At 45.3% G+C, this 22,687-nt stretch overlaps 1 protein-coding gene across 6 annotated transcripts in view; it reads right to left on the minus strand.

Moving 5' to 3' along the window:
• Window positions 1–22,687, minus strand: part of CDC16 (cell division cycle 16) — a 144,455-nt gene that overhangs the window by 35,200 nt on the left and 86,568 nt on the right. For all 6 annotated transcript variants that reach the window (XM_085622527.1, XM_085622525.1, XM_085622524.1 and 3 more), the window contains 2 exons: window positions 19,961–20,040; window positions 16,212–16,261 (listed from right to left, as the gene is read on the minus strand). In XM_085622527.1, the coding sequence (XP_085478653.1) occupies window positions 16,212–16,261; window positions 19,961–20,040 (130 nt within the window). The remainder of the gene's footprint in view (window positions 1–16,211; window positions 16,262–19,960; window positions 20,041–22,687) is intronic.

Consider the following 22,687-nt stretch of genomic DNA (forward strand, 5'->3'; position numbering starts at 1 on the left):
CCCCTTGAACACTCAGCCTGCGACAAAATAGAAAACCATGTCTAAAATTCTAACTGACCCCGATTATTGATGCTGTCTGGTTGAGGCCAAGTAGATTTAATGAGTGTTAACTTTTATTATAATCTGTTCAACCATCATTCTTCAGATGTGGCAGATATGTTGGCTAACCATGTTGGAAAACTGAAACTGAATAGCATATGATTGGTTGCTTTGTTATGTGTGGGTGATTTTAATTGTACCCTGTGCCCTTTTAATGGGTCTCCAGTCTGTGGTCTGGAGGACCATTCCTATCAGGTGGTGACCAACTTTATTAATACAGTCTACGGGGATGCTCACAATATTTTGTTTTTTTTTTAAACTTCAAGATACATTTTATTAGGGTTTTACATGAGAAAGTACAGGTACATTAAAGATTTAAAGAGGAAAGAAAAACAAGTTTCTGTGGGGGTATCATAAAAGGCAGTTCAATTCAATACTATAGTTTTCGGTAGGAAAAACAGCGTGTATTGTAGATAGTGTGTAGACAGTTTGTTTTAAGGATGTGGGTTTTTAGTGATGCTTATATGGAGGATTATGAGGAATAATGATTTTTAATAATGGCCTCTTCGCCAGTGAGTGCAGCCCGGCTGCCCCAATCCCGTTTTTTTAGTTTTAACCATCAGCCGTTAAGAGTGAGTAAAAGTCCGGAGCCAGCACCTATTACCCGTTTAACAAATAGCAGGCGTTGTGTGTGTAATGTGTATATATACCTGTGGTTGTATCATCATTATCTTAGACACCTCCACAGCACTCTGGGATTTATGATTGTTGGAAATACACACTCCCACTCTGGAAGGGTGGTGGTGTTCTCCCGAACACACTGTGGTAGCTTGGCTCGAGTGGTCAGGAATCAGGCACCGTGCTAAGCATACGTTATACCCATACAATAACCATGCGTGCATCCGTTCCAAAAACGACTCTACACCGTAAAAATTATGAAAATATCTTTCTTTATCTTCTTTTTCTCTTAGTTGCTGATTGGATAAATAAATAACAATCACAATATACAAACTTTTTAGATAGTGCAGGTCAACTAAATACTGGCTTAATGATTCAATAAATAGGGGTGATCATAAATAATGAAGGCATAACTATAAGTGCAATACATACAGGCAATTAAATATTCTGAGGCAATAAATACTGTAAACCAATAAATATTGTGCATCAATAAATACTGTGGACCAATAAATACAGTGAAGCAATAAATAGGTTAAATACAATAAATACAGTGCCCCTAATAAATACTTAAAAGCTGACAGTGACACTCATAGAATCAGATCACTTTTGAATTCCTAAGGGCTGATTTGGCCCAGGCACAGCTTGTGGGGATGTGGAAGGCTTGAGGGTGTCTACTCCCTGGCTTGGACAAGGCTGAGGCCTAAACTGAGGTAGATCAAGGGGGGAATACCAGAGACCTGGCTCTCTCCCTCCACACAACCTCTCTAGATTAGTCCCAGCTCACCCCTGGCACAGTCAGGTTGGTTCCAGCACCTCCCTAGCCCCTTAGAGCAGTCTCTCAGGTCTCCACAGGGCCTTAGGCGCCCTCTACTCCACTTTCTGCCCTTTTTATGATGCTCCGACGCCGCTGGAGTCGTGTCGACGCCGTGAGGCGGTTCCGATTCGATGTCGGCGGCCTCGGCACATATCAGTTCTTAACGACGCCGGTAGGCGGCTCCGGTTCGATGTCGGCGGCCTCGGCTCGATCTCGACCTCCGAGTCAATGGCGTCGGGCAGTCTTTACTCGATGTCGACTTCGGGCGGCTCCGGTCCGATGGCGACCTCAACTTCGATGACGTCGGCCGGCCTTGACTCGATGTCGACTTCCGGCGGCTCCGGAGTGCGATCCTCACTCCCGACCTCCGGTGCTCCTCTCCTTAGGTTTCCGGCGACTCCGGAGTGCGACCTCCACTCCCGACCTCCGGCACGATTCTCTCAGGTTCCGGCGACTCCGGAGTGCGATCCTCACTCCCGACCTCCGGTACACTTCACCTTGGTCTCCGACGACTCCGGAGGGCGGACTTCACTCCTCCGATGACGCCGCTCACTCGACCTCGGGTGACTTCCTCCTCGACCTCTGGTACTCCTCACGACCTCTGACGGCGCCCTCTCTCGACTTCTGGCGGCTCCGGGTACGACGTCCGCTTTCCAGTCGGCGCCGCTTCTCCACCTCGGGCTCCAGGTCTCAGGCTACTCGACGTCGGACTCCAGGGAAACCAGTTTCCAGGTCAGGATCTTGCTGTTCTCTGTTTCTAAGGCCTGTTCCTGCTGTCCAGGTCCTTAGGATGGTTTTTTCTGGCTTCTTCCCACACAGGGCTCCAGGCTGGGCTCAGTCAGTAGGGACTAGTATCAAGGGTGGGTTTATGGACCCCACTCCAGGCACAAGTTTCCACCCCTGCTGCCTCACTCCTTCCTCCTTCAGGTTTCTGCTGCTCACTCTTCACCAGTCAGGTGCCAACTGCCAGCTCCAACTGCCAACTCTCTGTCTTAGCTTCCCAACATTCTAAACCGCCTCCAACTGTCACAGGGTTCTGGAATGTTCTGGAAGGTGCTAGTAGGTTCCAGTGGATGCTGGTGATGTCACAGGTGGCCACCATTTTGTGCTTCAGGCCCTCAGACAGAAGTTTCAGGGGTAGGTAAAATGGCTCCCTGAATCTGCAGCAACACTAAAAAGTCTGGTGGTTCCCAAAAAGGAAAAATTCAAACAGGGTTTGAGGCAAAAGTGGGACAAAATAAATAATGATGAGGAGGGACCACCCAAAGGGCTGACAGGTCTAACACGCGTCCCCCCCAGCTGAAAGTGGGGAGAGCTACCCAACCCCTTGGGAGTTCTCATCACTAAGGCGGAAATACCTTGAGAGACCGTCTGCATTGGCGTGGTCCACTCCAGGCCGATGTTCCACCTGAAAGTCCATTCCCTGTAGGGAAATAGACCACCTCAACAACTTGGGATTCTCCCCCTTCATTTGCATCAGCCAACGAAGGGGTCTGTGGTCGGTCTGAACTAGGAAGTGCGAGCCAAACAGGTATGGCCGCAACTTCTTCAGAGCCCATACCACTGCAAAGGCTTCACGCTCTATTGCACTCCACTTCTGTTCCCTGGGAAGTAGTCTCCGGAATAGGAAGACCACGGGTTGATCCAGACCCTCTTCGTTGAGTTGCGATAACACTGCCCCAATGCCATGTTCTGATGCATCTGTCTGGACAATGAACTCCTTGGAAAAGTCTGGGGCCCTTAAGACCGGGGCCTCGCACATGGCTTTCTTCAATCTCTCAAAGGCTTGCTGACAAGCCTCCGTCCAGACTACCCGTCGAGGTTGTTTCTTGGACGTGAGCTCCGTGAGGGGGGCTACGATGGTACCGTACCCCTTCACGAAGCGGCGGTAGTATCCCGTGAGGCCCAAAAATGCTCGGACCTCAGTCTGTGTCTTGGGGGGTTCCCAGGCCATGATGGCCTCGATCTTCGCCTGGAGGGGTTGCACCGCTCCCCTACCCACCAAGTGTCCAAGGTACACTACCGACCCCTGCCCGATCTGGCACTTGCTGGCCTTGATCGTCAATCCAGCTTGTCTCAGGGCCTGGAGAACAGCTTGCAGGTGACGCAAGTGATCCTCCCAGCTGTTACTGAAGACGGCTATGTCATCCAGATAAGCAGCAGAGAAACTCTCCATTCCGGGGAGGATCTGGTTTACCAGGCGCTGAAACGTGGCAGGTGCGTTCTTGAGCCCAAAGGGCATCACACAGAACTGGTAGTGGCCATTGGGCGTGGAGAAGGCTGACCTTTCCCTTGCTCCATCAGTCAAAGAGATCTGCCAGTACCCTGAAGTAAGGTCAAAGGTACTTAGATATTGGGCAGCTCCCAGCCGGTCAATCAATTCATCCGCCCTAGGGATCGGATGAGCATCAGTTTTGGTCACTGAATTCAGTCCCCGATAGTCCACACAGAACCTCAGTTCTGGTTGGGCACCCGGTGGTGCAGCTTTTGGTACTAACACCACCGGACTGGACCAGGGGCTGCTAGAAGGTTCGATCACTCCTAGCTCCAGCATCTTAGTGACTTCACTATGAATGCTGGCCTTCACCTTGTCTGACATCCGGTAGATCTTGGACTTCACAGGTGGGCTGTCTCCTGTGTCCACGTCACGGACGCACAGGTGAGTCCTACCCGGGACAAGGGAGAACAACGAAGAGTACTGCCCCAGGACCTGGCGACAGTCCTCCTGCTGTTCAGGAGTTAGAGATGGGGAGAGAATCACTCCCTCCACCGACCCATCCTTCTCTTGAGACGCAAACAAATCGGGGAGAGGCTCGCTTTCCACGTCCTCTCCTCCGTCAGTCACCATCATCAAGATGACTTCGGGCCTCTCGTGGTGGGGTTTGAGGCGGTTAGCATGCAGCACCCGCAGGGGCTGACGAGGGGTCTTCAGGTCCACCAAGTAGGTAGCCTTACCCTTCTTCTCCAACACCTCAAAGGGTCCTGACCAGCGATCCTGGAGGGCGCTAAGCTCTCCTGGTTCGATCACCCACACCTTCTGGCCAGGCTCCAACTCCACCGGGTGAGCATTGTGGTCATACCACGCCTTCATCACGGCTTGGCTGGCTTCCAAGTTGTCAGAAGCTTGCTTCCACAACTTAGCCATTTGGCTCCGGAAGGCCAGCATGTAGCTCACCACATCCTGGGGAAGCTTTCTGGGAGTTCTTTCCCATCCGTCTCTCACCAGGTTGAGAGGTCCACGCACAGGGTGCCCATACAGAAGCTCGAAGGGGCTGAAGCCCACTCCCTTCTGTGGCACTTCCCTGTAGGAAAAAAGTAAACAGGGTAGGAGGACGTCCCATTTCCTCCGCAGGCTTTCAGGCAGACTTCTGATCATGCCCTTCAAGGTTTTGTTAAACCTCTCCACCAGACCATTTGTCTGGGGGTGGTAAGGAGTGGTGAACCGGTATGTCACTCCACACTCCTTCCACATGGCCCGCATGTACGCTGACATGAAGTTGGTCCCCCTGTCGGACACAACTACCTTGGGAAAACCCACTCGGGTAAAGATTCCCATCAGGGCCCTAGCCACAACAGGTGCGGTTATGGTCCTCAGAGGTATTGCCTCTGGGTACCGTGTGGCATGATCCACCAGAACCAGGATAAACCTGTGACCAGCTGTAGTAGGCGGATCTAATGGACCCACAATGTCGATGCCCACCCTTTCAAAGGGGGTGCTAACGACAGGAAGTGGTTCCAGGGGAGCTTTCAGCTTCACCCCTGTTTTCCCACTGGCTTGGCAAGACACACATGTCCGGCAGTAGGTATCGGACGACACTTTCATCTGAGGCCAGTAAAAGTGTGGGACAAGACGGGCGAAGGTCTTGTCTTGCCCCAGGTGTCCTGCCAATGGTATCTCGTGAGCCAACTCCAGAAGGAAGGCTCGATAACGTTGAGGGACTACCAAGGCTCGTGACGATCCATGTAGGGGTGCCTTGGGTTCACTGTAGAGGAGGCCATCCTCCCAGTAAACACTGTAGTTCCCTTCAACGTTCCCTGCTGCCTGGGCTTCGGCCTGACGCCTTAGCCCCTCAAGGGTAGGGCACTCCCTCTGGCCCTGGCAGAATTCCTCCCTGGACGGGCCTCCCTCCACGTGCCACTCGGCCGGGATGGGTAGGTCCTCCAGGTTGGTAACGTCCCCCACCGCAGACTCCTGGTCCACCACCTCCGGTGACCTATCCGTCCTACGGGGTGGGGACGCCGAGGCAGGCTCCTCCTGTCCTCGGTTCTTCCCTTGACTGGCAGCTGGCTGGGCCTTTGTTCCAGGCTCCAGCCGAAACGAACTCCCTCTTCGGGTAGTCGCGGACCTTGTGCTAACACAGGCCCAATCAGGTGTACCCAGCATCTCAGTGTGAGTCCGGTATTCCACCTCCTTCCAAGCGTTGTGCTCCATGTCATTCCCCAGCAGACAATCGACTGGCACGGCAGGGCTTACGGCAACTCGAAGTGAACCTGCAACCCCCCCCCCCATTCAAAGGGAACCTCGGCCACTGGATAGTGGCCTGTTCTGCCGTCAGCCATCGCGGCTGGGTGGAGTACATCGGGAATTACCTGCTCTGGAGACACCAGTTGGCTACGCACCATAGTCATACTGGCTCCTGTGTCTCTCAGAGCCTCCCCTCTTTGGCCGTTGATGGTGACCCACTGCCCATACTTTGCGGTATTTGCGGGCACCTGGATCTTAGGAACCATCTCCCGTTCTCCCAGGGACACTAAAGTGACACCCGCCCACTCCCTTCCCTTAGTTAAGGGCATCTCCTCCCCGAGCACTGCACTAGCTACTCCGGGGGTCTTTCCTCCAATGGGAGGGGGTGGTCGTTTCAGACACTTCGGATCTCCTTTATAGTGTCCAACGCCACCGCACTCGTAGCAATGGACAACCCTTGGCTGCTGACTCTGGCCAGGATTAGGGTTTCTGGGTGGGTTAGCCCTAGGGGTGAATCCTGTTCCCTTCCCTTGGAAGTTATTTTGGGGGCCTTTGGAGAACTCCTTTTTCTTTCCCCCCCCCTCTTTCTTCTGGGGGGCGCCCTGTCCGGCCTTTTGAGTATCCCCTCCAGTCCCCCTTGTGGACACCCGGGTACTAGCCCAAATGTCCGCCTCCTCAGCAAGCTTCCGGGGACTGGTCAGCTTGCTATCCACCAGGTGTTGCCGCAGTTCAGGGAAACATTTCTCGAGCAGGTGTTCCTTCAGTACTAGGTCAAACAACCCCTCGTAGTTCCTCACTTCACTGCCCTGAATCCAACCCTCAAGTGCCTTCTTTGCATAGTCCAGGAAGTCCACCCAATTCTGTGTGCCCAGTTTGTGACTACCCCTGAACTTCTGTCTGTACTTTTCGGGTGTTAGTCCAAACTTCCTTATGAGCGCCAGTTTCATGGTGGGGTAGTGGGTCTGCTCATCCTCTTCGAGGGCCAATAAAGCATCCCTACCAGCTGGAGGCATGTACTTGTACAATCCCCCTCCCCAGTACTTCTCTGGAACCCCATGGGCCCTCAACGAGACCTCATAGGCCGCTAGCCACTTGGCGATATCATCACCCACCCCATAGCTAGCTACTATGTCCTTTGGCAGGTAGGGTTTGGGTTCCCTGGTGTACTCTCGTTCTTGGTCTTTGCTGCCACCGTTAGGTACAGGGTGTGCCCCGATTCTCAGGATCTGAAGATCTATTTCTTTCAGCCTTATCTCATGAGCCATCCTCTGTTCCTCCTTCTCTTTTTCCAGCCTTGCTAAGTCCCATGTGAGCTGCCTTTTCTCCCTCCGGTCTGTTAACTCCACTTCAGACAAGCCACCGCTAGAGGCACTGCTGCCCTTCCTGGAAAGTGTCCTGGGCCCCGCTGACAGGTTCCCCACCTCAGGTTGGTACATCTCAGCCCCCTCGGTGTCAGGCTCTCCATCCCTGTCTTCCTCCTCAGCCTTGCTTTCCCGTCGTGCCTCCCCCCAAGCCCTTAAGCTGGTTTGGAGTGCACCCTTCTTTGCTCCTGGGGGACAGTACACCCCCTCCCGCTGGCAAAACTCCCTGAGTTGGGCCACAGTGTACGTTTCTAGATTTTCTAGTACAAACTCCATCTCGCCCACTCAGGTTAGAGGACAGGTTTTGTGCAGTAACTATGCAGGGGGGTACCTTATATAATACCTCCTCCCACCACCAGAGTAAATTTGGAAAAAACAAAAACCCACAATTAGGAAGGCCGCTTTGAGAAAACTCCCGGTGTAGGCCTATGGACTACCCACAGTTATTGTTGAGTATACGTAGGCACAGCTCAATCCCACCACTGAACACCAATTATGTTGGAAATACACACTCCCACTCTGGAAGGGTGGTGGTGTTCTCCCGAACACACTGTGGTAGCTTGGCTCGAGTGGTCAGGAATCAGGCACCGTGCTAAGCATACGTTATACCCATGCAATAACCATGCGTGCATCCGTTCCAAAAACGACTCTACACCGTAAAAATTATGAAAATATCTTTCTTTATCTTCTTTTTCTCTTAGTTGCTGATTGGATAAATAAATAACAATCACAATATACAAACTTTTTAGATAGTGCAGGTCAACTAAATACTGGCTTAATGATTCAATAAATAGGGGTGATCATAAATAATGAAGGCATAACTATAAGTGCAATACATACAGGCAATTAAATATTCTGAGGCAATAAATACTGTAAACCAATAAATATTGTGCATCAATAAATACTGTGGACCAATAAATACAGTGAAGCAATAAATAGGTTAAATACAATAAATACAGTGCCCCTAATAAATACTTAAAAGCTGACAGTGACACTCATAGAATCAGATCACTTTTGAATTCCTAAGGGCTGATTTGGCCCAGGCACAGCTTGTGGGGATGTGGAAGGCTTGAGGGTGTCTACTCCCTGGCTTGGACAAGGCTGAGGCCTAAACTGAGGTAGATCAAGGGGGGAATACCAGAGACCTGGCTCTCTCCCTCCACACAACCTCTCTAGATTAGTCCCAGCTCACCCCTGGCACAGTCAGGTTGGTTCCAGCACCTCCCTAGCCCCTTAGAGCAGTCTCTCAGGTCTCCACAGGGCCTTAGGCGCCCTCTACTCCACTTACTGCCCTTTTTCTGATGCTCCGACGCCGCTGGAGTCGTGTCGACGCCGTGAGGCGGTTCCGATTCGATGTCGGCGGCCTCGGCACAATGTCAGTTCTTGACGACGCCGGTAGGCGGCTCCGGTTCGATGTCGGCGGCCTCGGCTCGATCTCGACCTCCGAGTCAATGGCGTCGGGCAGTCTTTACTCGATGTCGACTTCGGGCGGCTCCGGTCCGATGGCGACCTCAACTTCGATGACGTCGGCCGGCCTTGACTCGATGTCGACTTCCGGCGGCTCCGGAGTGCGATCCTCACTCCCGACCTCCGGTGCTCCTCTCCTTAGGTTTCCGGCGACTCCGGAGTGCGACCTCCACTCCCGACCTCCGGCACGATTCTCTCAGGTTCCGGCGACTCCGGAGTGCGATCCTCACTCCCGACCTCCGGTACACTTCACCTTGGTCTCCGACGACTCCGGAGGGCGGACTTCACTCCTCCGATGACGCCGCTCACTCGACCTCGGGTGACTTCCTCCTCGACCTCTGGTACTCCTCACGACCTCTGACGGCGCCCTCTCTCGACTTCTGGCGGCTCCGGGTACGACGTCCGCTTTCCAGTCGGCGCCGCTTCTCCACCTCGGGCTCCAGGCCTCAGGCTACTCGACGTCGGACTCCAGGGAAACCAGTTTCCAGGTCAGGATCTTGCTGTTCTCTGTTTCTAAGGCCTGTTCCTGCTGTCCAGGTCCTTAGGATGGTTTTTCTGGCTTCTTCCCACACAGGGCTCCAGGCTGGGCTCAGTCAGTAGGGACTAGTATCAAGGGTGGGTTTATGGACCCCACTCCAGGCACAAGTTTCCACCCCTGCTGCCTCACTCCTTCCTCCTTCAGGTTTCTGCTGCTCACTCTTCACCAGTCAGGTGCCAACTGCCAGCTCCAACTGCCAACTCTCTGTCTTAGCTTCCCAACATTCTAAACCGCCTCCAACTGTCACAGGGTTCTGGAAGGTGCTAGTAGGTTCCAGTGGATGCTGGTGATGTCACAGGTGGCCACCATTTTGTGCTTCAGGCCCTCAGACAGAAGTTTCAGGGGTAGGTAAAATGGCTCCCTGAATCTGCAGCAACACTAAAAAGTCTGGTGGTTGCCAAAAAGGAAAAATTCAAACAGGGTTTGAGGCAAAAGTGGGACAAAATAAATAATGATGAGGAGGGACCACCCAAAGGGCTGACAGGTCTAACAATGATCATCAGAAACCGGAGGGGCTTAGCTATCTGTTCTTAAATCTGCCTAATTTCATGCTCATATAACCAGTGTTTGTCTATTTTTCTTTTTTGAATGATTTACATTGAACGCACAGCACTGACTGACGTAAAGGAAATATGTTTTTTCTGTAATGTATTATATGTATATTGTTCTTTGCTGCATTTGCATCTTTTTTTTAGTTCTGTCTTTTGAACTACATAAAAATAAAAAAAAAGCAAATAGCAGTCTTCGTATTAAGTGGGACTCTATTAATCCACCACAGCTTTTGATGTCTATTACGTTGCAAAATCTAGACCAAATGAACAAGTGTTTACCCGTTGACACATCCTCAAGTTTGATGGTAGATATTTTGTTTTATATATGTTATGTAGTCTCATCAGCACTAACTTCGAAACGTAAGCTTCAACCTCCTCTCCCAAACCGCTGGCTTAATTTAGAATGTTCCAAAACCCATAAGGCATTGAAGTTGGCTTTAAAATCTTATCCAAGAAATCGGAAGAATATTAAGTTAGCCCGAGTGCTCTATGAAGCCACTCTTTGGGAGAGGAAACTTCAACTCAGAGAATGAGCATGGAACGACCTAATCATGGCAGGGAAATCAAAGGATTCCAGACTTTTCTGGGAGGTAGTCACAATAGTCCTATGTTTACATTAGGGCTCCCGACCAAGATCAACTGTATTAATTCCAGCTAAGTCTTCGGTTTCACATTTTTCTCAAGTATTTTGCTCCAAGAGTAAGCTCAACACAGAACAAGCCCCGTGGAAACCAACACTGAATGATTGGGAGAGGGCCCTTAAGTTTAACTTCATTACTGGGGTTGACGATGTAGCTTTATCCATTAGAAAGAACAAAAGTGGCCAAACTCTGGGCCCTGGTGGTGTTCTTGTTGACATTTTCAAAGAAAATGTAGATCTATGGGCCCTACTGTCCACTAATGTATTCCGTGCTGCAATAACTGGCCCTGTAATACCCACTTGGAAGAAAGCGGTTTTCGTCCCCATCTTCAACAAAGGGAAAAGATCCAGACCTGTCTGCTTATTGTCCAATACCTTTGTTGGACTCAACAATGAAGATTCTAGACAGGGTTCTTTTGGTGAGATTGGAGGACTGGGCAGAGACAAATAACATTATTTCAGGCCTCCAATATGGGTTCAGACACGGGACCGGAACTAGAGAGCAATGTTTAAATCTTTCCCTTGTAATTGGTAAATATGTTAAGGCTAAAAACACCGCCTTGCACTTGGCTTTTATGGTCTTGTCAAGTGCTTTTGACACCGTAAACCGCTCTAAACTGTGGAATATTTTAGAAACTTTGCGGATGGAAAAACCTTTAGTCACACTATTACGTCGACTGCATTGGCACACCTCAGTAAAATTCCTCCACTGTTGACACCTCATCCGCTAAAGGAGTTGGACAAGGCTGTATTTTAGCTCTATTTTTATTTTTAATTAACTTAAAGGGCCTCAAGGGATACCTTCTCCAGATAAGGCTAGATACTCCAAGGGTGGGGAATCGCCCCTTCCCTACACTATTTTATGTAACTATGCAGTCTTTAAAGCTTTAACTGCAAATGGTCTTCAGCGGCTGCTGGATGGTTTTATGGAGTTTATGACCTCCACAGACTTAAAGGTCAACCAGTCAAAGTCCTTTATCTCAATCTATGGACCCAAAAGTATACTAAATCGAAAAATTATTAGATCGAGAGTTCCCCAGTTTTAAAGGTGGACAAGTTCAACTAATTTAGTTATCCCATATAATTCCAAACTTAAGTGGGCACCTTTGCAGCAGGAGCTAAGAGCACTTCAATTCTCAAGAGCCATTGAAGGGATTTTTCGCTTTGCATCATCATTGGGGCATAAGCCAGAGTAAGAGATAATAACTTTGTTACAATCTAAATGTATCACAGTTGCCTCTTATTGGGCGGGCGTGTCAGGGTCCTGTAATAGCAACAATATTTAGAAACTCCAAAATAGTTTTTTGTGAAGCTTTTTAACAGTTCCCCCCAGCACAGCCAGTTTTTAGTCATTCTGAGGCTGGCTTGACTTATTCAGAAGATCTTCTAGGACTGGCTCCCCTTTTGCTTTGGGTAAAAATATGGCGAATTAGTTCGGTCTCAAAAAAAGTATTAGCGACTGCATGGCCCTTGATAAGGGGGCTAACATTCCGTGAGTCCCTTTCTAAGTTTGAGGGTTCCAGAGCTGTATAATAATCCTGAATTATTAAGCCCCGCAGTGAAAGCTCGGATAAGTTCTTTTTTTTTTTTACCATGGTCACTGCTCTTGCTGAGCTAATGCTTTACGGATGGCCTCTCTGGATAGATACTTTGCTCCAGCACCTTGTTATGAGCTAGAGCTTTATTTAACGTGTTGATAACACTCAATATAGACTTTAACTAACCAGGTTACGCTTGGGTTTGCTACATTTTTTTTTTGCTTTCCCTCAACAAAGCACATGGTTTGATAGTCTCCCTTTTTGCCCCTGTGATAACCGTTCAGATCAAACCACAATGCACTTTATGCTTTTTTGCCCTCTTTATAAATCAGCACGATCCCGATTTTTAGTGGCAATTTTACACCCTGTGAATTTTAAATCATATAATTTGGGTTTTGAGTATCTCAAGTAGTTAGACTCAGGTAAAATGTGTTGTGCAGTTATTAATTTTAGCAGAAGTGCACATAGTATTGGGAAAAGCAAGCCCACTTGTGACCAATAAATATAAAAATGCCTTTCCACTTTATTCATTCATTTTAATGTTTAGTCTATGTGGGATTTTCATATGCAGTTCTTATCATGACTTGTTCACTTTCATATGTTTTACATTTCTTATTGAGTTATTGTTATTACATTGTTTATATGGAAACGGTTTTAATGATGTGTCTTTATAGCATTACCTTGGCGAATAAAGTTTGTTTTGACTGATTGATTGACTTTAAGGTGTTGTTGCTACCATAGGGATCTGGTCAATGTAATATATGCTCAAGGGTATTTCATTAATAGTACATATTTATAGGTTTTGGGAAAATGTTCTTTAGCATAAAAATGTGGTTTTGACAGAGAAGGATTTTAGATAAGCAGTATGCTCAGAGGATGTCATCTACATTAACACCTGGATGTCATTCGAATATTGCTGTATGGCTATACATCGTTTTCTGGCAATAGATACCAGTGGTTCAGTGTGTATGTTAAACAGGATGGACAAAAACACCATAGCCTGAGACAATTCACAAGTTGGATGAAGTGCAAAAGGATCGCCAAAATACTATTTTGTATAAGTTGATCTTATCCTGTTAGGTAAGAGGTGAATGATTTCGAAATAATTCTGCACATTCTTATGCATGTTGAGATGGGTGTCAATCAGTGCCTCAAATTGACAAAATCAAAAGCTGCGGTGAGGTGAAGCAATAGCAAAAGGGAGGTCCTTGCAACTGTACTTGAAATGCAGAGCAAACGTTTCTGCTTCTTTTTGGAGAACATTAATTCAATGAATGTTTTGCAAACTGGATGGGTCTTCAGTAGAATAACCGTGCTTGTGCTGGTGGTTGCTCTGGATCATGAAGAGAGTTGTGGGCATCACCAGTGCTAAAGCCTCAATTGCACCACAGCTCTCTGCATCCTTAAAAACCATTGACCAGTCAATTTTACTGAGCTGTCTGCTCCAGGATCCGGTACACAAGAGGATGAACAGAGGCTATTTGCAACTTCTACTGCAGCCTGTCTGGCTACATTGCTTATGCTGGCTTTTATTTTCCCAAAGTAAGATTTGTAAAATATATTTGTACTCACTTGCTTTTACGATTGTGACTTTATTAAGTTTACTGCGTTTTTCTTTTTTACTGATACTAAACAAACACTATGGGAAAGATAGCCAACATATATAGCTAATAGATGAGTCTTTCTAAAACTTGCCTTTTAAAATAAAAAGCTTTATGTACATATATATCTTTCAAAAAGTGATCAGGAATACCGTGTGTGGGCAGGACAATTCAGTGCTTAGGACTATCATGAAGATCCATTGAAGGAAAATACATTGTTTCCATAACCACCCTTTGCTCAAATCTTGTGCGTTTACAAGTGCTAACAAAAGTTGTCAGTCACATTACAAATTTGCTATGGAAACAAACAATACGTTGTCAAGTTTCAGGGCTTGCATTTCAAGAAAGGTAACAGGTTCTAAGCAGATTATACAACCAGGACAGGCCAGGCACTGAACCAAGACAACTATGAAGGGCGATCACACCAGATAAACAAGTAGAGACATTTAAATTAATCAATGCAAAATACACAGTACAACTAAAGATTATTTTACAACTCAGAGTCTTGATATGAAGAGGGAAGAACTAGGCTACTTTGTAAAACAAAAATAAAATACTTTTTTTCATTGACAGAATAGTGGCTAGTGGAACTTCCACCCAACAGACTATGGCAAAATCAGAAAATGAATTAAGAATGCACAATGCAGTTGTAAGGCACAAGTTTTAGCAGCCACGTGTAAAGGTAATCAGAGCACAACAGAAAATCATCATTTTCAAGTAGGAAAACTAAATGGGCATGACCGGTCTTATTTCCATTTTGAATTAGCTCTGGCTTGGATAGAGGGAACTCACTTTAAATGCTACTTTTCATTTCTTTGTCAAGTACATCTAACCACCCTATAGTGATCTGGCTTCAGGTGGAGTGGTGAGTTGCAAAATAGTACACCTATAAGAACTCGGTGCTGGTGGTGAACCAGTCAACCATCTGACAAGGATGGAGAATGCTGGTAGGTAACCACAGTCTAATAAGTCCACAAATAATTACAAAGCCTTGAAGAAAAAGAACGGGTGTGAGAAACATGGGTGAAGAAAGAGAGCCTGCTCTGCAGCCTCTATCTTGGCAGACAGGTCACCGAGATCAACCTGAACTGCTGGGATGATGACTGATTTCTACAAATGCCAGGGTGAAAAGGTAGATCTTTAAGGATCTTCAGAATTTTAAGAAGTAATTTTATAGTCTCAATTGAAGTACAATAAACTTCCATGGAGAAGAGCCCTGAACATGAAAGGATTGAGAACTAAAACTATTGTAATTAATAAGTACAATAGTTAAAAGTCAGCACTTGGCAGACATAGAACTTCTGGTCAGTCGATAAGGGACAAAGAGTTTGCAAGGTAGTTCAGTGACTGACCATGGAGGCCCGCGAGTGTGAGGCAAAGTTTTTTTAGGTCATATTTTTTTGGGTAGAAGTTAAAGGAGGCGCTTCAGGGCCAGCATGGTAGGACCAATGTAAATTCAATCCAAACAGGCAATCCACTTAGATTTGAACACTTTGGGGGTTTAAGGCAGATTTGTTGGGGAGACAAGTGTATAGGCTGTTGCATTAAACAAAGTGGTAAATGACCACAGTGAAGATAAGGGTGAATGTCTAATAGCAGTGGAGCAGCATCAGAACACCTTTCAGAAGATGTAAATGATGGAATACTTCTCAGAAAAGCAAAGTTACTAGGCATGGGGTCAATGACAAATCACTATCAAAGATCATTGGCAAGAAATATGCTTTAATCATATGGTTTTGGGGGGAAGGGAGGGGGGGGTTCTAGTTCCTCTGGCCAAAATAAAGGGAAGGGGCAGGATAGGGCTCAATTGTGTATATGACTGCTGATTGGGTGAAAATGTGTTTATTGCTTCATTTCAATATATGAAGGAAGCATTTTCATAATTGCGATCTCAAATGTAAACAGCTCTGACTTTTCTATACTCCCCATCTTTCCTGGAAACTCAGCATCTGAATATATGTGGCCATGCACATTTCAAAATGCATGCACACTCACTCTCCCTCCCTTCCCTCGCCTCCAAAATGTTCTCAGCATGAGTAGCTTAGCAGTTTTGTAATCTTGGGATGATCTGTTGTTCGGATTATACACTCTAGGGAAGGGTCCTCCTTACTCATCTCCCTTCATGGAAATTGGATACATTTTCTACTGAACACTTTTGCAGCCACATCGCCTTCACCTTTCCTCGTCTATTCCAAGCTAACAGACAGCCCACATCTCCATTCATCTGTTCAACATCTTATAGTTTCCCTGCCAACTGTCAATGGAGGAAGCAAGGCATTCATCTGTCTTCAGATTGTGACTTTTTTTTAAAGTATCTATGTTTGTGAAATGAGAATAAAGTCATGACCCCATACCAAGCTTTAAATGTTTTTGATGCAAAATAAGGTAGGATATCATGCTGACTGATCAAATCTGACAGATATTTACAAATTGATTCGATCTAATTTAGACATGCATTTTAGTAAAATTAGTAAAATGATACTTTAGAAAGGGAGAGAAAATTGTTCACTTCAACTTACAGGATTATTTGGGTATAAATCAACCAGTTTGTGTGAAAGATAAAACAGCTCTGTATGAAAAAGAAGAAAAAAAGGTCAAAAAAGTAAAAGTTTTATATTCACTTATCACTGGTCAAATTAATGTAAGATTCGTGCAATGACGGTTCCATTTTTCACATCCAATTGTCTGCACACATTAATGGTAAAGAGTCAGTCTTTAATTTATGATTATGCAGGCATCACCAATAACATTTCTCCTCAATTTTATCACAGAACTTTCCTGGTTACATTAGGACGACATTGCATGGATTGGCAAAACAAATAAAAATGATAGCACTGAAGAGGCGTTCATGCAATATTAAGAAAGCCTAAGCATTACACAGAATGTTGAATACAAATGAACATTCATACTCAAGTTTTTTCATATATATGAATTATGATACTTACCCTGTAAGCATCTGTTCGCTGCATGTGATGCTGTAGATTCACATGTTCTGTATACTATTGCAATTTAGTGTTGGGCTCGAACTGTTGCAAACTTATTTTTCTTGAAGAAATCTTTCGAGTCACAAGGTCCCAGTGACGACTCCTCTGGGGTTGAATTCACATGGGCATCAACTTCATTGTTTGATTGTTTTTCGCACAGCAGGTGAGAGTGGGTATGGAGTACTGAGTAGGATAGAATAGAACAGAATAGTGACTGCGCTTGCAGAAAGAGAGAATAGTGAAGTTAAAAAATCTGCAGCAAACACTGGCTTCTGGGGAGGAGGGTGGGCGCATGCGAATCTACAGCACTACAAGCAACAAACAGATGCTTACAGGGTAAATAACAATACGTTCGTAGCATATGTTGCTGTAGTACACATGCTCTGCACTGACTGTAGCCATATACCCCTGTAAGAGGTGGCTAACCAGTGCATGGTGCAGAGATCTGTAATGAAGTCCCAAGAACTGTTAGAATAACACTAGCAGCAGCTTGATGCATTACAAGAAGGTCCACACAAATGTGCATTGTGAACGTGACTAGAGAGGTCCATGTGGCAGGTTTACAAAGGGCCAGTATGTTCCCAAAAAAAGCCCTAGTGGTGCCCGGCTTGCGGGTGGAGAGTGAGCTGGGGCAGAAATCTTAGGGTTCTTTTAGTTTTGGTGTAACTAGTTTGGATAAGTTTAATGATCCACCTAACAATCCCTGCCTTAGAAATGGAATGATGTTTACAAAGCTGTGAGAAGGCAAAAAAGAGCTGTTGTGTCTTGCGAAAGGATTTGGTACTATCTCAATACTACATAAGAACATCCTTGATGTCTAGCATGCAGCGTGCTCTCTAAGCTACAGAGTCAGGTAGCGGAAACAAACTGGGAGCTTGATTGTCTGGTTAAGGTGGAATGGGGAGACAACAATAGGTAAGAAGGATTAGTTCAAAGAACTAGTCTGCCACTGTGGACCCGGAAAAAAGATTCCTGCAGTGTGCAGGCCTGTAGTTCACTGATGCCTTATTGCTACAAGGAAGGTACCCTTCCAAAAAAGAAACTGCAGAGGGTATGAATGTAGTGGCTCGAAAGATGGCCCCATAACTTTGGTAAGGACAATATTGAAATTCCTGACTCTGGCTGGAGGTACACTTGGCGGAATGGCATGTTTAAGGTCTTCCATAAAAGCTTTTATAACAGTGATTTTGAAGAGTGAGGAGTGTTTTCTTTTCTGCATATATGCAGCAAAAGCAGACAGATGTTGCCTAATTGATGTGTAGGCTGACCCTCACTTGCATAGATGTAGTTGTTAACAGATAATGTCTTGCATCGAAGGCATTAGAGGGTTTAATGTGGTTTGGAGTACAACAGTGAAGAAACCGCTACCACTTAGCAGCATGGAAGCATATGTGTAGTGGGCCCATGGACTTCCCCGAGTATGTCCATGCATGCATGTGGTAGATTAAGATAACCAAACTCTAGGAGCTCAGAAATCAAATCACCAGGTTGAGCTGTTTGGAGTTCGGGTGTCTGACATGGATGTGGTTTTGTGTGAGAAGGTCTGGCCTGTTGGGGACAATCTCGTGAGGGGTTATGGACATATCCAGAAGTGTTGAGAATCAGAATTGCCTAGCCCACATTGGAGCCACCAGGATGAGGGTGAGGGATGTTTGCCTCAGCTTCTTAAGCATGTACGCGATCAGTGGGAGAGGAGGAAAAAAACATGTATAGATCCCTGACCACTTCATTCACAGAGCATGGGCCCATGAACTGGGTGTGTGGAAACCTGGTGACGAAGCTTAGGCATTTTGTAATTTCATGTGAGGTGAAAATAACTATTTTTGGAGTGCACCATCAATGAAAGTAAGGTAGTAGGACTTATGGGTGGAGATCCCATTTGTAGACTTATTGCTGAGTACTGCGGTGCAGGTCTGCAAAGTTGTTGTCCATTCCAGGAGGATTCTCAGCTACTAGATGCACTTGGTGGTAGATTTTCCAGTGCATGATTTGCTGTGCTAGGACCAACAGTTAAGTGGAGTGAGTCCCCCTTTTGCAGGGGGAATATAGCGCTCATGAACAAAAGCTTTGATAGCTAGATAAATTACTAACAGTTCCAAGTGGTTGATAAGGAGAACTAACTGATGAAGTTCCCACAGACCCTGGACTGTCATGTCGTTGGGATGTCCTCCTCAGTCGACTGGAGATGTGTCTGTGGTGTTGGTCACCTGTGGAACTGGGCCTGCAAAGGGCCTGACTTGCAACAGATTGCTTCTGTTCCACCACTGCAGACAGTGGTGGGTGCTGGGCCCCATCACCACTAGATTTTCCAACTGACCCTCTGTTTGTGACCACTGGCCTGACTAGGCACCCCTGATGCGGGCGTGTATGGAGCCTTGTGTGGGGCACTAGGAAAATGCATTATAGATATGCACAAATCCATTGTTCCCAGGAGGCGCATTACTGTGGAAAGTAAGGTTCGATTTGGAGTGGTTCCAAGTGTGACTTAGTGGCTTTCACTGTAAACTCCAGACTTGCAGGAGGAAAATGGTGTCCTTGGTATGGGCTAATATATTTGAAAAAAACAAGGGAACCAAAGTAATCTGAGAGGGAGCTGAGGTACAGTCAACTATACAGGAACAATGGTCCCTTATTCACAAGAATAATGCAATGAACACAGTGATATAATAGACTGTGTTGTCGAATCATAGATATAAAAAGTAATTATATTTATTTTATGTCAAAAATAATAAAACGAACCAAGGAAAGTGTGACAGTGAACAAGACGAGAATTGAAAAGACACAAGGAAAGTCAGGCATAGTCATATGTGGTCCTAATACAATAACCAGTAAGAGCACAAGCATTTGGTATTAGAATAATACAGTGTCAAGGAGCTACAGTGGATGGCGTTTCGATCCTTAAAGCAATAATGGGATCGTCATCAGGACCAAATAATTATAGCTGAGAAGAAGGTCTGCTAATAATGGTTAATGTACATGAAAAGGAGGGTTGGGATTTGGTAAAAGGACACGTCCTTCAGATGGCGTGCGTACCGAAAGGGGGTTGGTATGGAGCAGGTCACGGTAATTACAGGATTTCAAAGGCGCATAATGGGTAGACCTGAAAACCAGTCTAAAATTTCTACAAGTAAAACAAGCCCGAGTAGCAACATTTTTGATAATTACTTTTGTAGTCACTCAATTAAGACAATGCAATTCGGCATCCAGTTCTTTGCAAAACATTCTAGGACTGTAAAAGAAATACTTACACCTATAGCAGAAACTTAAACAAGAATCTTTCTCACCATTTGCTTTATTCAGTTCTACGAGGGTTCCGATATGCACGGGTAAGCAATTTGCATGGAAAGGATCCTTCTCCATTACTCTGTAAACAAAAATATCTTGATATGCTCAAACGAAAAATAGATTTTTTTTTCATTTACAAAGACCTTCAGAAGTATCATTACTGTGTACATGCCATCCACCTTGAAAAACCCACCTCCATCAAAAAATGATCTCGAAAATCTGAGAAATTTCAAAAGTTGAGCCAGGCTGCATAGAAATATTGTGTTGAATAATATAATTAAAAGACATATACAATTTCATTATGAGTTTTGCAACTTGCAGAAAGGCCATATTGGGGGTCAGGATTTTAATGAAATCCCTCTCCAGAGGAAGCTTCAAATTTAGAAGGAAGGTCAGGCTATTCCTAAATATTTAGTTCCATTCCTTGGTGGCTCTTTTGAGGCTCCCTTTGATTGGAATGAGAATTTGGGATCGAGTATCCAAATATATAAGAACTGTCCTGGAATCTACACTGCCTGATCTGTATAGCTTTGGGTCTCGTGGTCATGAGGCAAATGGAGAGCCAGTTGAGTTTTCGGACTCTTATTTAAAAAACATACTTGAGCAAGACACAAATAATATGGAGAAGCAAACATACATAAGACAGATTGTCATCAAGTGGACAATTTTACTATATTTCATAAAATGACTAGAGGAACTTCTATTATTTTGATCACCAAATCAATTTTAAATACAATATTTTAAAGATATAAAATTGTGAACAACATAATATCTAATTTACATGAATGGTGTTCTGTGTAGTGATCAATTCATAAAGTAAATCACAAACTGCATTTGATGAACTCGTTATTTGTTCCAACAATATGTATAGTCATATTCAGTCTAAACATTCTTGATACATGTGACTGAAAATCGAGGGATTGATTCATTAAAGCATAATATTGAGTTATTTCATAATGCAAATGGCTTAGGCTTTATGTGGCTCACGGTAAAATAACAGTTTTCGGACTCTTCCATTCCAGGCTTGATTAGACACGCAAATGCTCAACAAAACTCAAAACTAAACATCTACCAAGAGAAAGTGCTGCGTGTGTGATCCCCACTACTTATAAAGAAATGAGTTCTTAAGTGGTACCCCATGTGTGAGGTGGGACATAAGGCTTGTGGAAATACCGGGATCAGGAGATACAGGAAAAAGCAACACACAGGTTCCTTAGAAATGGCATTGCAACAGGTGGGACCAATTCAATGTGATGAAGTATTGTGCCTAGATGGCCCTACAACTGTCACCCCTGAAAAAGTGCATGCTGATAGTTTCTCTCAAGTAAGAGAAGGTTCAAAACAACTGCTTATGTTCACTTGGGAGGGATAGCCACAAAACATGCGAGACTCAACCGAAAGGGAGTGTGTTTTAGGCCAGCTGTCTGAACAAGAGTATGCCACAGTGAGCAGTCAAACAAAAGCACACTTCATGTACAGGCATACAGCACTTTGTATTCGGAGACCAATCAAATTCGGTACATGTGAGAAGGAGGATGCAGGACAACCCACCAAAGGAGTATCTGAGTAAGCTGGTCTCTGTCAGAAAATAACAGGTAAATTAATGCAGTATCCTACAGGTGACTGTTTCTCTTGAGCCATAAACTGCAAGAGCACAAAACTCCATGTGGGTCGGGCGGCGGGGACTGGAGGGGATTTGTTTTATTATCATTTTGGCGCAACTAGATTTGCATGATCTTATACAGCATTATAAAAGTATAGTTTACCCAGGGGAGACTGGATTATGTGACAGATGTGAAATATGTTTTAGAAATGTGGACTTAGTACATATGGAAGATGTTCAGGTAACAACGCTCAATGAACAGGGTCTGAACACATCATCCAAAACATTTAATGATTTATAGATGCTAGCTGGCATGGAACGTTGACACATAATTTGTTTGAAGAGTCACACTCATTACGGGTGCCCATCCCCAGCTTAGAGCGAGGAACGTCTCACAGCAGTACTTTGTTTGTTCTAGCTAGAAAATAAAGTGGCTGTTATTCTCACAGGCCTAAAGTTTGAACTTAATGTCTCAGCTATTAATATTGATAATGAGGGCAGATTTACAGTGGTTCAAAGTACACACAAGGAATGCTGCATACCTGTAGTGTTTTTAAAAGTTAACAATATGGTACAAGAGTACTGTTTATGAGAGATTGTAAACGAAACCAAGACTTATAGCTGAGGAATTTTAGGATTTCTACTAGACCCTACAAGATAAAGATGCGGATGAAACAAACAAATCAGTCTAGCTTTCAAGACAACAGTAACCGTACTAAATTCAAAACAGTGAGAGGCTGTTGAGAAACACATACAAATAAGTATGTTGACAAATAAACATGGACTTAAAGAAATTGGCTTAGATCATATTTTGTTTTAACCAAATCACCAATATCAGTAGAAATCATGCCATTTTGTCCAGAACTTTAACACGACTTGTGAGATACCAGAGGGGCCCATTTTGTCACTATTGCGTTTTCATATTTATATGAAATTTCTGTCTAGGTTGCTCCACCAGATGGGTACTAAATAGTATATGTATTTGGGTGATACACAATTGCTCTTTGGCTTTCATCCCAGTCAAAATTTGACATCAGAGGGCTTCACTGTCCAACAGTCTCACTGCCACTCGTTGGTGGGTGTCTAATAATAATTATCTCTAACTAAATCCAAGGGCGACTGA

The sequence above is a fragment of the Triturus cristatus genome, chromosome 8, assembly GCF_964204655.1.
Source record: "Triturus cristatus chromosome 8, aTriCri1.1, whole genome shotgun sequence".
NCBI lineage: Eukaryota > Metazoa > Chordata > Amphibia > Caudata > Salamandridae > Triturus > Triturus cristatus.